General features: G+C 40.2%; 1 protein-coding gene across 1 annotated transcript; it reads left to right on the forward strand.

Annotated features, from left to right (window-relative positions):
• Positions 1-2421: 2421 nt before the first annotated feature.
• LOC114942646 (LIM/homeobox protein Awh) lies at positions 2422-12548 on the forward strand. The gene is made up of 4 exons (XM_029318065.2): positions 2422-3020; positions 5983-6302; positions 11294-11748; positions 11832-12548. Exons 1-4 carry the CDS (start codon positions 3015-3017, stop codon positions 12035-12037), a joined length of 987 nt encoding a protein of 328 aa, XP_029173898.1. The 5' UTR covers positions 2422-3014; the 3' UTR covers positions 12038-12548.
• Positions 12549-12574: the final 26 nt, after the last annotated feature.

The following is a 12574-nucleotide window of genomic DNA, read 5'->3' on the forward strand; positions in this document are numbered from 1 at the left end:
TTTCAACACTGCCTTATAAATCATTTATTTGAAACAAATATATTTACCCCTTTTGAGAAAAGGATTTTCTTATATCAAATACATATCTTTTCAAATCAATGTTATTAGTTTTTTAAATAAATTATTTATAAGGCAGTATTGTGAAATAAGTATTTATTCGAATTCAATAAACTTTTTTTCAGTGTAGAATGATAAAAATTAATAAGTATAAGACAAAAATGATTTGTTACCATAACATAAATTTTAGGTAATTAATATTTTCAAGTTATAGTTTGGCGGGGAATTTCCCGTTAAATTATCGTTAAAAATCTTAGTATAATAAATGAAAATAGCTAATATTTTTTTTATTTGTGGAGTACTTTCGGTATTCTTAAATACTCGCGATTGCGGAGTGAAAGCCTTTTAGGGCGCGTTATTAATTATCCAATTTCTTCCCTCGTTAAAAGATACGGATGATCGCTGTGCCGCTATACACAAAGTATATTTCTCGTTGATCGTCGACGGGTTTGGGCCTTCGATCGCATCGATTAATGGGTCCTCTATACGAACGGGCTCGCGCAACCAGAGTCCCCAAGTCCGTCGCGTTGTCGTCTTCGATTTGTTCGGCACCGACGGGGTGGAACCCCGCGGGTTTGCGTCGCGAGAGGATTCACCTGGGGCTCCTCGCGCGCGAGGAAGGATCTTTGTTCACAGTTGGCTCCGCCACCGGAATAATTCGACCGCCATTTTTCTCGCTTTATGCCGGATAAGCGTTACTAATGGCTCGTTCTCGAAGCGGCGACGATCCTTACGAGGAGAGACCGGAGTACGAAGGTGAATTTACGCGGTTACACGCTTATTTTAAGTCAATAAATTAAGGCGCCGCGCGTGTCCCTCTGAAATATACGAAACATTCGCCGAAGATACAATTTTTTGTGCTTAGAATTACGTAATGATTATAACAGAGCGCGAGGAAATAATCCTTCCTATACAGAGTGATAATTTATCGATCTATTTTCCTAGAGGCGTCGAGCATTTAAGAATAAGTGAGGTGTTTTATTTTTATTTACTTTTTTTATGGAGTCGGTGATATAAAACATGCGGCAACAGAGAACCGAAGATCAGTTTGACAGTTTCCGTGATGCGAGAAATTCATATTCATTTTGGGCGTGGACATGTGCATCGTGCTTTAAACGCGCATAGAAAGAGTACATATATATATAAATAAGAAAGAAGCAGAAATATAATATATAAGGCTAGATATATACAGGAGAGCAGTGATAAAAGCGGCCAGTCCATTCTGGGGATGATTTACGACTCGGGCTCTTTGGCGCGGTGAAAATACAAACAGGTGTTCTTCGAACTTCTTCGAAAACTGAGAAAGAATTTATTTTATTCTATATAATTAGCATGAAATTATATTAAACGCGTTCTCTCTTCTTTTCTATATTTATACAGTATAGGAGGAGAACGGAGCAAGAAAAATATTCAGGAATTTATTTAAACAATTATTTAGACGAAAAAGGGAGTATAGTATGATATGAGTATAAAAATACAAACAGCTGTTTTTCGAATTTCTTTGACAGGTCAGAAAGAATTAATTTTTTATTCTATAAAATTAACATAAAGCCTTTCCTTTGAAAAAATTCATTTCAAAAATCATTTTCGCGAAAGGGAACATAATCCAAAAATAATGCAGCCTAGTAATTTTGATAAATATAAAATGCAGTATTTCTCAGTGCAGGGGATGCACGGTTTGATAAATGCAAGAGTGCAAGAATGCGCTGTTTTTTCCGCCGAATCGGACAGCGAGAAGAGGAGGGGAGTCGATATCCGGATTTTGCGCGCCCGGACTTGCAAACGAAGTTTGCGCGAAGACTCTCGGGGCTCTCGGGTAGGAGTTTGCGAATCACCGTTGAAATTCTATTCGGCCCCAGTTTGGCCGCCGACAATAAGGTACCCTCTACTCGTGGCGCGCGCGATCCCCTCTATTCCTCTCAGTCCCTGGTCCATCCTCTCTCTACTGGAGAGAGAGAGAGAGAGAGAGTGTATCCTTTTTCACTCACACATACACACACACACACATATATATACATTACCTTCTCCTACGAGGACCATCATGGGCGGGTATGTTGGGCGGAGCTTATTTCCATAAGAGAGATGCTCACCCCAACTCGAGGGACCCCGATTCTCTCCCCGTACCGTCTATTATCACCTACCTATCTTGCAACCCCCTCGAACACACACATATGCACACATCGCGAATTCGTGTGTTGTCGCATCGCTATGATAGCGCTGATATACCCCATTTCTGTCCTTCTCCAGGTATATCGCACCCTGGAAACGAATATCTGTCATTGTTGTAGCAACCATTGTTATGGGGATACCAATTTTTACCATAAGGTACCATTAACAGATGTTAATAACGTCACAACTCGCGATATTAATTAGTATACGTCTCTAATATATTTTTTAGGCCTAAAATTCAGGCTGCGAAAAAAAACAGATATAATTTGCTGTCATTAATATACGCGCTAGCTCTGTCGGTCGAGCTATCACTAATGTACGAGTGTTGCGTGTTGGATCATCCCCACGCACGGGTGAGTATGCGAGTCGGTCCCATCGCGCCCATCGAGCAACGTGGTAGGGGAAGTATCCGAGTACACCAGTCTTCTCTTAGCATCGATCCGAGCAGGATGCTGTTCGATTCTTTGCGAACCGTGCATCCTGGACACCCGCGCATCTGCGTAAACGAATGACGAATGATCGCGGGACGCACGATCAGATCATCGTCGGATCACTGAAAAACATCGCGGCGCATCTGTGGGGCAAAAGTTAGTAGGGTATTTTTGCGATAGGTATATATATATAGATATATACTTGATGCGACGAAAAACGCGAAGGAAGACTGAAGGATTACGCAAGAGTAAGATGTAACGCGGATGGATGCGAATCGACTCCTGATGATCGTCTCGAAATGAAGAAGAGAAAAAGCATGTAATTTCGTATCTCTGGATTATCACAGCGGTGTAAATATGAAGGTATGTCTCTGTTTTTTATATTTTTGAAAAGAAAGATTCTAGATATCAACTATCATATTTTTATTATTTCTTGATATTTCTTTTGTTTTTATCGCTCTTCCTTCCCTTTTTCCCTTTCAATAATAAGTTATAAAAATTTTTGGAAGACATATTTATTTCGCGAGAGGAAATGTCATCAAAAGAAATATCATTGACATGCGTGGAAAAAAATATTAGTTACCATAGCTAAATTTTAATTTCCCTATTACACCTGAAATTTAATTATCGTGCTTAAATTTTAGCAATAATTTTAACTAATATTTTTAAGCTATAATTTAATAAGAAATTTCTTGTTAAATTATGGTTAAAAATATTAGTCACCGCAGTTATAATAAAATTTGATAACTTAATTTTAGACCAGCAATATAGAAATACTCCTATTTAGCTACGGTAATTAATATTATTATCTTTCGCGTGTAATTTATTTTTTTACAGCTTAAATTTAAGAGGGATATATTTATCACTATTTGATTAATATCCCGGAGTAATTTAAGTTGAAAGAGAGATGTTCTATTATATAAATATCGAAACAGCGATGACTGACAGGACGGAAGTCAGGTGGTTCACTGATGTATATCCGGTAGTCTTCGCGTCGCGACGGACCGAAGAACCCGGCTTCGTTTCCCTCGCATTTCTCACTTTGTCAGCTCATCTACATTCTCGACCCCGACTCGTTGACGAATAAAAAATGGGGCCTATTATTCTTTCTTACCGTTCGCTGATTGCAGAAGGCGGATTCCAAAACGAACAACGAACACGGAACGAAAAAACGAACTCGTCAGTTCGAATTCGCACGTGGGGAGGAGTTTTGTCAGATCTTAATCTTTTCTTACAGTTTCTCTTAAAAATTATAGAGAAAGAAAGGAACCGTATGCACGTGGCGCGAATTATGCATCTTCGTGGATGCAATATGTACTTTACGAATGATAAGCGCGCGAAAATTATTTTTATTAAATTATTTAATTAATTTTATTTATTTATCTTGATAACACATTTATTATTTTAATTGAAAAATTAAAATGATTTCTTATATATTAATAAAATTGATCCGTCATGCTTTTAATCGAATCAAATAAACGCGATATTGTTTTCTTAATATATTTACGAACGATCGTAGAAAAATCGGGCATTTTCAAAGGGTCAGATTAAATTCGAGGCTGCCGTAAATTATCGCTTGGCGTGCAGGATTGGTTTGGTTTTGGTCGAACGATCATAAATTTGAGCAGGCACAATAAAATCCCACGGGTCAAGCCTGTTCCAGAGAGGACTTTCATAATATAATATAAAAATTCTTGTGTAATAATCGGCGTTGCCCTGTTATTCGTTCATTAACATCTCGGAAAAATATGCGTATACGTATATATGCGTGTAATAATCTATTCCTTCATTCTTTACTTCTACTAAATCGTACATATATTTATACGCGTATAATCATTCATGCGTTAATTCGTACGCTTGAAATTCGCGTAGATCTATCTTGATCAACGTTCGTTTGAACGTTATGTTTAACGCATCGCCTGCCGTTACTCGCGTGTAACTCGTTTCGATGATTTTTTTTTTTTCACCAATCACCTCTCGACCAAGTCTATGTCCTTTCGCGCGCAGGAGAGCTCCCGCGAGAGCTCTCGAGAGCTTTTGCACGAGACACTTAAAACTCATCACCTCGTATATGCGCGCGACGGTATTAATAAATCGAGGTAAATCGCGATACGCGAAGGTGCATGCACGAAGGTATGGTTTCCACACGCGAAAGAAGAGACAGAGAAAAGTCACGAGGCATAAATCACGGAGTGGGAAGTTCAGCTTTGCCTTCGGCGGAGTCATAAATCAATAGCTGTCCAGTTGTGCACATGAAATGATTACACTGGTACGTAGGTAACACCGAGTGTAGAACACGAAGAGGTCTCTCTAACTGGTAACAGAAGACGAGGAAGGAGACGGAAGAAGGCGGAAGAATCCTCGAAATTGGCCGTCGTTGTCGAGTTTTCCCAGATGTCAGATGGCTGATGACCTACGATGATTTTCCGCGCACCTTGAAAGACCATCTATTTGTCACTCCTCCTACAGTTTTTGATGAAATATCATCTGAATATATCTCTCTTTTACACTTGCATCGGCATCGGATTTCGCCGGAATAAGAACGCCGCTTAATCGCTGGAGATAATTAATCCGATCGAGCATCTCCCGCGGGGCGAGAGTGCACAATATGATCCTCGTACATTACTCGCGTGCCAATTAATATTATCGAGTATTACATATGGAAGATCTGCATAAACGGCCGCGTGCGACAGGAGACACGGCGAGAAAAATCGCGCGCGGATCTGATAAAAGCGATATCTTCGTGTTTTATCTCAGGATACAATGAGCGCCGTCGCGCTATCGGCCCTCTGGCATCGATATCGGAAAAAGAGTATCATTGACGAAGAAGAGTACACCGCTTTAGAGTATAGAGATTATTGTTATTAATCGCAGCGGGATGTATCTATGCGATTTTAATACGGCCGAGACTCTTATATGTACGAATATACGATTCGATACGCAGCATCTTACACATCTCTCGTTTTCAATGAAATTGAATAATATTTAAGCTGTAAAAAAATAAATTTTGATCGCGCGTAAAACCATGCAGTCTTAGGATTGTCCGTCGGCTCGAATATAAATATTATACTAAATAATTATATTTATATATATCTAATTTATAATTATATTTTTAATTTTAATCCAATTAATTTTAATTTTAATTTAGAATTATTTTTATAATTTTATTTTACAATTATAAATAGAAATAGAATTATTTTATAATTATACATAATTATACAATAATATTATACAACATATTTTCTATAAAAATATGTTGTATAATAATACTTAATAATAAGATAAAATTATAATTATATACAAATTCTAAATATTATTGTTACAGACCGAGATGGAGACGGAATCTGAATGCGCAGATGACGTTCTGTGCTCGAACAACAATAACAACAATAATAATAATAATAATAATACCAGCAATAACAACAATGTCGTGAAGAAGGGCGGCAACGATAATGGATACGACACTATCGAGATGGATTGCGGCGGCTGCGGAGAGAGTGTACGCGAACGCACCGTTTTATGCGTAGGTGGTCGTAGCTGGCACTCCAGATGCCTAAAGTGTTGCGCCTGTGCCAGGCCCCTGCACGATCAGCATTCGTGTTTCCTGCGCGGCATGCGGCTCTACTGCAGACACGATTACGCCTTGTAAGTGCAAACATTTACGCAGAATTTACATTCGGACGCCTCGCGAAACAGAGGGGGAAGGGAAGGTTATCGCGTTTATCGCGAAAGCGATGGAATTCCACCCTCCTGTCAATGCATAATTTTCTATCAGCGTTTCCGTCAGTGTATGGTATCCGGGTACCAATTGCGTTTGACACATCGACGGTTCGCATATTTGACACATATCAGCTGTTTTTGACACATGGAACTGAAATAATTTTTTTATAATATTGAACATACTTTTTCGTTATATTTTAGGAAGTTTCATGAATATTATAAGGCCTTTTGTATTTTGCAATCTATAATACATTGAAAAAAAAAGTTCTGATATATACAATAAATGCAAAATCAAGTGAAAAAAGCTAGTAAAAGTCAGACGCAGATATTAGGCGCAACGAACTTGTTTTTAAATGCCTTTCTAATTATTTAAAATGTTTTGGTCTTTCCTTTTAGAACACGTGGATTTTCTTACTAATTGATATGCCGAGGACGATATGAAAAATGGATCAAAATGCTCAAATTAATTAGAGAGAACTTTAAAAACAGGTCGCGTCTAATATCTGCGTCTGACTCTTATTAGTTTTTTTCACTTTTGTCCTGACTTCTGTATTTCATTTCGCTCGGAGACAAATTCCCACATACTTTTTGACGTTCAAGTTGCTTTCTGGGTATCCATTCATTGACAGAAAGGTTATCGCGTTCGAGGTCCGCTCGGTATTCTTAACATCGCGTTTAACCGGCGACGGTGACTGTTCGAGATCGGGCTACTTGCTCCTCCGATCATGGGATTACGAGTCCGAGTGTGTTATCGATGAGCCCAATAATATCCGGCTTCGACGCCCCGCTGATACGAGATTCGAGATCAAGCCGGCCTAAAGTTTCGACGTTAAGACGACGTTTCCCGGCTACCGCGGCCGCACGTGGAGGATCCGTAGAAAGAATTGTCATGCGTCGCACTTATGATGAATAGACGCGTCACGTTGCTATACACGTTGGATATGCGAGTTAAGCCATTAGAGATCTTTTGTTCTTCGAATAAAATATACAAGCGCACACACAGGATCGTCGATTGCGAATCGTCTCTGCCGCGGAGTCACGTGGCTCGGCCGCGCGTGGGTTAAAGATAGATATTTCTACAGATAGATATCCACATAAGAGAGCGTATATTGGATGTCCGAGAAGAAGAGAGAGAGGGAGTCGCCATTGGGTGATTAATGTCTTCCAATGTAGTCTGCATCTTCGTCTTCTTTCTCCTCTTCCTCCTGCACGGACCTCACGTATAGCCACGGCTATTCACGTCACCATGCATTCGTGTATCACGCATGCTCACGCACAGCACGAGCTGCGAGTCACGTTGACGTCTCGACGTCTCACTGTCTCGCGATCAACGCGCGGGGAAAAAAATAAATATTAAGTTCCGACTTATACATATATTCGCGAGATCTTCTCTAAGGAGCTCTTTCGGTCCCTCTATCGCTATTTTGTCCTTAGTAAATAATCAGCTAAATTATTTTTTACATATGTATAACTCTTCATCATGCTTGCGAAAAATTGTTCAAGCTGTCTTGGAAGCGAAAGTCGATTCTTACAATTTGAAAAAAAAAAAAAAAAAAAAAAAAATTCTAGGGTCGCGCGCGATAGTTAATATTTCATCGGCCGTGAAAGACTATCGCATACACACACAGGCCATCGTTAATTTATCAATGTCCCGAAAAGCGGGTTACTTCGCGCTTCGTATACCAAATATACCCGTACGTGTATGTGGGTGCCGAGTCACTCGAGATGGGACTGCCTAGTGTCAGTGTTCCGGAGGACTGAGGAATTCGCCTCGTAAGGCACCGAAGCCAGCTGCGATCCTCGAGCCTCCTCGTTCTTCCTCTCCTTCTTCGTCCTGAGCGCGAGTCGCGCGGTGCTTCCTTTCAGGTGGACGAGGAGAGAAAAGGGGGAGGGCGCAGTCTTTGAAATTAATAAATATTCACCCGACCTCTCGGCGGGGTCTACCTTCGACGCCGAGGTCCCCCAATCCTTTTCCCGCTTTCGTCGCTTTCGACCGAAAAAAGAAGAGCCCGGACGTCAAAGTGATTCGTGGTCCGGCGCGGCAAAAATCGCTCTATTAGCGGTTTCCTTCTCCTCGAGAGATTCCTCGGATTCGGATGATGCAAAATAAAGAATCGCCGTGGGGACCACCTGTCGGTCCTCTCCTCTTTTTCTACCCCGCTGCGTTATCTCTCTTCCACCTATGCTTAATTTAATATATAATTGCAATCCTCTGATAATTCAGCTGCAAAGTTGAAGTCCTGTCAAAGGATAATTTTTCAATGCAGAGACACCCGGGTACCAATTGTATGTTTTATTACAATCAACTTCATCCTTGGAATTAGTAAAAAGAATTAAGCATTTGATCTCCTTTTGACTCTTACGCACTGGAATTTATTTACATATTTAATGTAAAAAAAAATGAAAATTAAGTAACAAAAAAATGAAGAAAGAACAAAAATGATATAAGAAACACAATAAATTTGCCCACCTCCCTGGAAAAAATCCTGCGGACACCCATGCCTGCTGATAATACTGTACACGTCGATCCTCGATCGTGATCAGAGGGTTCCGGGCAGAAGCTTCTTCTTCGCAGCTCTTCGTATCGCGCTCGCGGGTTCAGCGAGCGCCTAACTTAATCCCCCGTTGACTTATAGGGCCCGCCTATGTGGAAGAACAAATGAATAAATTAGGGCGGGGCCGTTTGGTAGCCGACGCGCGCGTACGGCCCTGAAGATTTATTGATACCCAATACCAGTTCTCGTCTCGCCGCCGGATATATACAGGAGATTCCCCCAGTCGTTCTTCTTTCTATCCTCTACGATATGTGTTAAACTCCCCTTCGTTCTCCTGGGTCGCGAATAAGATGGAAAGGGATGGGAAAGGACGGCGCTACTATTTACCTGAAATGACACTCGTTCGGAGATCGGTGAGAAAATCCTTTTTTTTTCACGTCGCGAAATTTTTATTTTTCTCTGGGAAAATAATATCTCGTTGAACGCGAAATTAGGGAAAAATTCTAATCGGGGAAATCGTATGCAGACGGAAGAATAATGCACCAGCTGGAAATGACGAGATCCTTGTCTTTATTTCGACGCTTCAACCCTTCTGTCAACGATATCCTTTGTATTTTATTTTATTTTAGACGAAAAAAGTTCCGATATGTTTTTTAATATTTATAATTATATAATTACAATATTTAATTATATTTAATATTGTAGTTATGTATAATTATTATAATATTTATTTATATATTTATATAATCATATAATTGAATTGAATTTTAATTATTAATTAATAATTAATTATATAATTTATATTAATTAAATAATTATAATATTTCTTTATTTATATATTTTTTGTATTTAAAATTGCTTTGCATATTCGAGTATCCATTGATGAAAAGGTGAAAAATTATGCATTGACAGAAGGATTAAAGAGTTGTCGGTCAAGCCAGATCATAGAAAAGTCGTTCGAGATCGAGGTATGAACTAGCTTCTAGGCGTGCCCTTTATACACGCGATCACCATAACCAGTAATATCCCCCCAAAAACATCGCGTCATGCGACGATGACTATGCAGACGCGAAGACTAATCCCTCCACACGAGCTTACCATATTTTTCCATACAATAACGCCGTGGTCGATCGGTCGTTGATGCATTCTTCTATGCTCTTCTTCTCGCTTCTCGTTTCCTTCTTCTTCTTCTTCTTCGTCTTCTCTCTTTCACCTTTTTTCCTTTATTTTTATATTCCTATGCCCTCCTCTTATTTATCTTCTTCCCCTTTTGCTCTCTTCGTGGTTCTCCCTCTTCATTTTTCTCTCTTCTGCTTCACCCTCTCGCATGATACGATAAAACCTCATCCGCTAAATTCTACGTTCCTTTTATTTCTGCTTTTTACCGATGTGATTATTTCCTCTTCGAGACGTCTTTTCCTAGAGATCTTCCGCTTATTTTCCGTCGGCATAAATTCAAAAGAAACCGAGTCATTTGTACGGGAGAGCACGGAAGCCGAATAACTGAGACATCGAAGTAATCTCGGTTACTAATCTACCTCTCGTATCGCGATACGAGATCCTTAAATCGTGGAGGGGACTCCGCGCCTTGTCGAGGAAACATTGGGTGGCTCAAATGGTAGTATATGTTAATGAGGACAGAGATTCCGAATCCGATCTCGCTCTCTCTCTCTCTCTCTATCTATCTATCTATCTCTCGGTGAGGTCTCCCGGATAAACCTGTGCCGTTAGCGAGCTAAAAATAGATATTTTTTCGCCCGTGTCTCCGCGCGATTAAAAAATGCCCGAGACCCGCGAGCATCTATTAGCATCTATTCTAGCGGCCCCGAAAGGTTTACTCGGCCCGAAAAGAGAGAATGCCCCGCGTGAACCGATGAATGATGGGTGACTCGGGTGATAAATGGCATTCCGCTATCGGGCCGGAACACACTTTCTGATCGATGATTACGTCAATTAATTTTCCCAACACTCGATGTTCGGAGAGACAGAGAAAGAGAGAGAGAGAGAAAAGAGTTAAGGGGATGCTGACTAGGTTTCTTTTATCGACAAATCTTATTTTCATTTAACTCTTTATTAGCTATACAGAATGAAAAATCCTTTACTAGAATTAAAGCATTCATAATAACAAATCTGGGCTACTATACATATGCATATAAAAAGAAAACAAGAAAACTACATAATAAATTATAGTTTTTCTGTCGGTCTTTTGTATTGAGTCAACCTGACCTAAACGATAAGAAAACTGTAATTATTTAACTTTCTTGGCATATAATAGCCCAGATTTGTTATTATGAACACTTTAATTCTAGTAAAAGATTTTTCATTCTGTATAGCTTATAAAGAGTTAAATAAAAATAATAATTATTGATAAAACAGACCTAATCAACATTCCCTTAACTCTTCGACGGACCTCCTTCGCAGAACTTTCGGGGCAAAATGCGCCAAGTGCGGGCGCAGCATGGGCGCCGGAGATTGGGTGAGAAGAGCCAAAGACCGAGTCTACCACTTGGCCTGCTTCGCCTGCGACGCTTGTTCCCGCCAGCTGTCCACCGGCGAGCAGTTCGCCCTTCTGGACGCCCGACTGCTCTGCAAGGCCCACTATCTCGACGTGGTCGAGGGTAACAACACGTCCTCGTCCGAGGACTGCGACTCCGAGCACGGAGGTAAGGGTAGCAAGACGAAACGGGTGAGGACGACCTTCACCGAGGAACAGCTGGCGGTCCTACAGGCCAACTTCCAGCTGGACAGCAACCCGGACGGCCAGGACCTCGAGAGGATAGCTCAGGTCACCGGTCTCAGCAAGAGGGTCACGCAGGTCTGGTTCCAAAACTCTCGAGCGAGGCAGAAGAAGCACAGCGGCAAGATCAAGACTCAGAGTAAGTTTCTTCTTTTTCCTCCTCTGGAAGATCTGTATTCTTCCAGATTTAGATGTCTACGTATTTCTCGCGCGTGTTTGCAGTGCATCATTCGCCACCGATGCAACATCATCCCGTCGATTTATATCCCGGGGGAGTGAACGTCGTGGGCGCTTATCTCGGTGGTTATCAGGCGAGCAATGGCAGCGAGAGTCCTGGTAGTCCATTAACTCCGCTCACACCATTAACCCCACTCACACCGACGACGCCGAATCACTTGCAGGCCCAATTCTGTCATCAAGCAGGTTAATTTGGCATGCAAACAATTTTTTTTAATCGAGAGAGCACTATGCGATCTAGCATTCTGTGTTCTCGAGCTTGTGTATATACCGAGGAAGTGTAAAGTAAACGCGATAATATTAGATAATATATGATATATAAAAGGTACAATTTTTCGTATTTAGATTAGACTTATTTATTCTACAAAAACTTGTAACAATTTATATGTATTTATGACGGTAGATTGAATTTTCTTAGACGAGACAATTCAATCCAGAACGATGCTATTGCGTCCTTTTTGAATCTTCGACGTGAATACTCTTAAATCCATATATATATATATATATATATATATATATATATAGCACGAATCTTGTATATAAAAATAAATTGTAGCTTTTGTACATATATATATTTCCTCTAGTAGGAATGGATATGGAAACATTTAAGAGAAATGTGCGTGACTGAGTATTTAATATCGCACATTCGTCGCTGCAATATTAAACCGTACTGTTATTAATAAAGACGCTTTTTATTGTTGACCCGTTGCTGCAATTATTCCTCCTTC

Source organism: Nylanderia fulva, unplaced genomic scaffold, assembly GCF_048542155.1.
Source record: "Nylanderia fulva isolate GAGA-0341 unplaced genomic scaffold, ASM4854215v1 Scaffold12, whole genome shotgun sequence".
In the NCBI taxonomy this organism is placed as follows: domain Eukaryota; kingdom Metazoa; phylum Arthropoda; class Insecta; order Hymenoptera; family Formicidae; genus Nylanderia; species Nylanderia fulva.

Excerpts from the sequence above, each read along its gene's own strand:
- LOC114942646 (XM_029318065.2), top strand. Across the intron at positions 6,303-11,293 it reads TGCAGACACGATTACGCCTT|AACTTTCGGGGCAAAATGCG; the intron begins GTAAGTGCAAAC and ends CCTCCTTCGCAG. Across the intron at positions 11,749-11,831 it reads CGGCAAGATCAAGACTCAGA|TGCATCATTCGCCACCGATG; the intron begins GTAAGTTTCTTC and ends GCGTGTTTGCAG.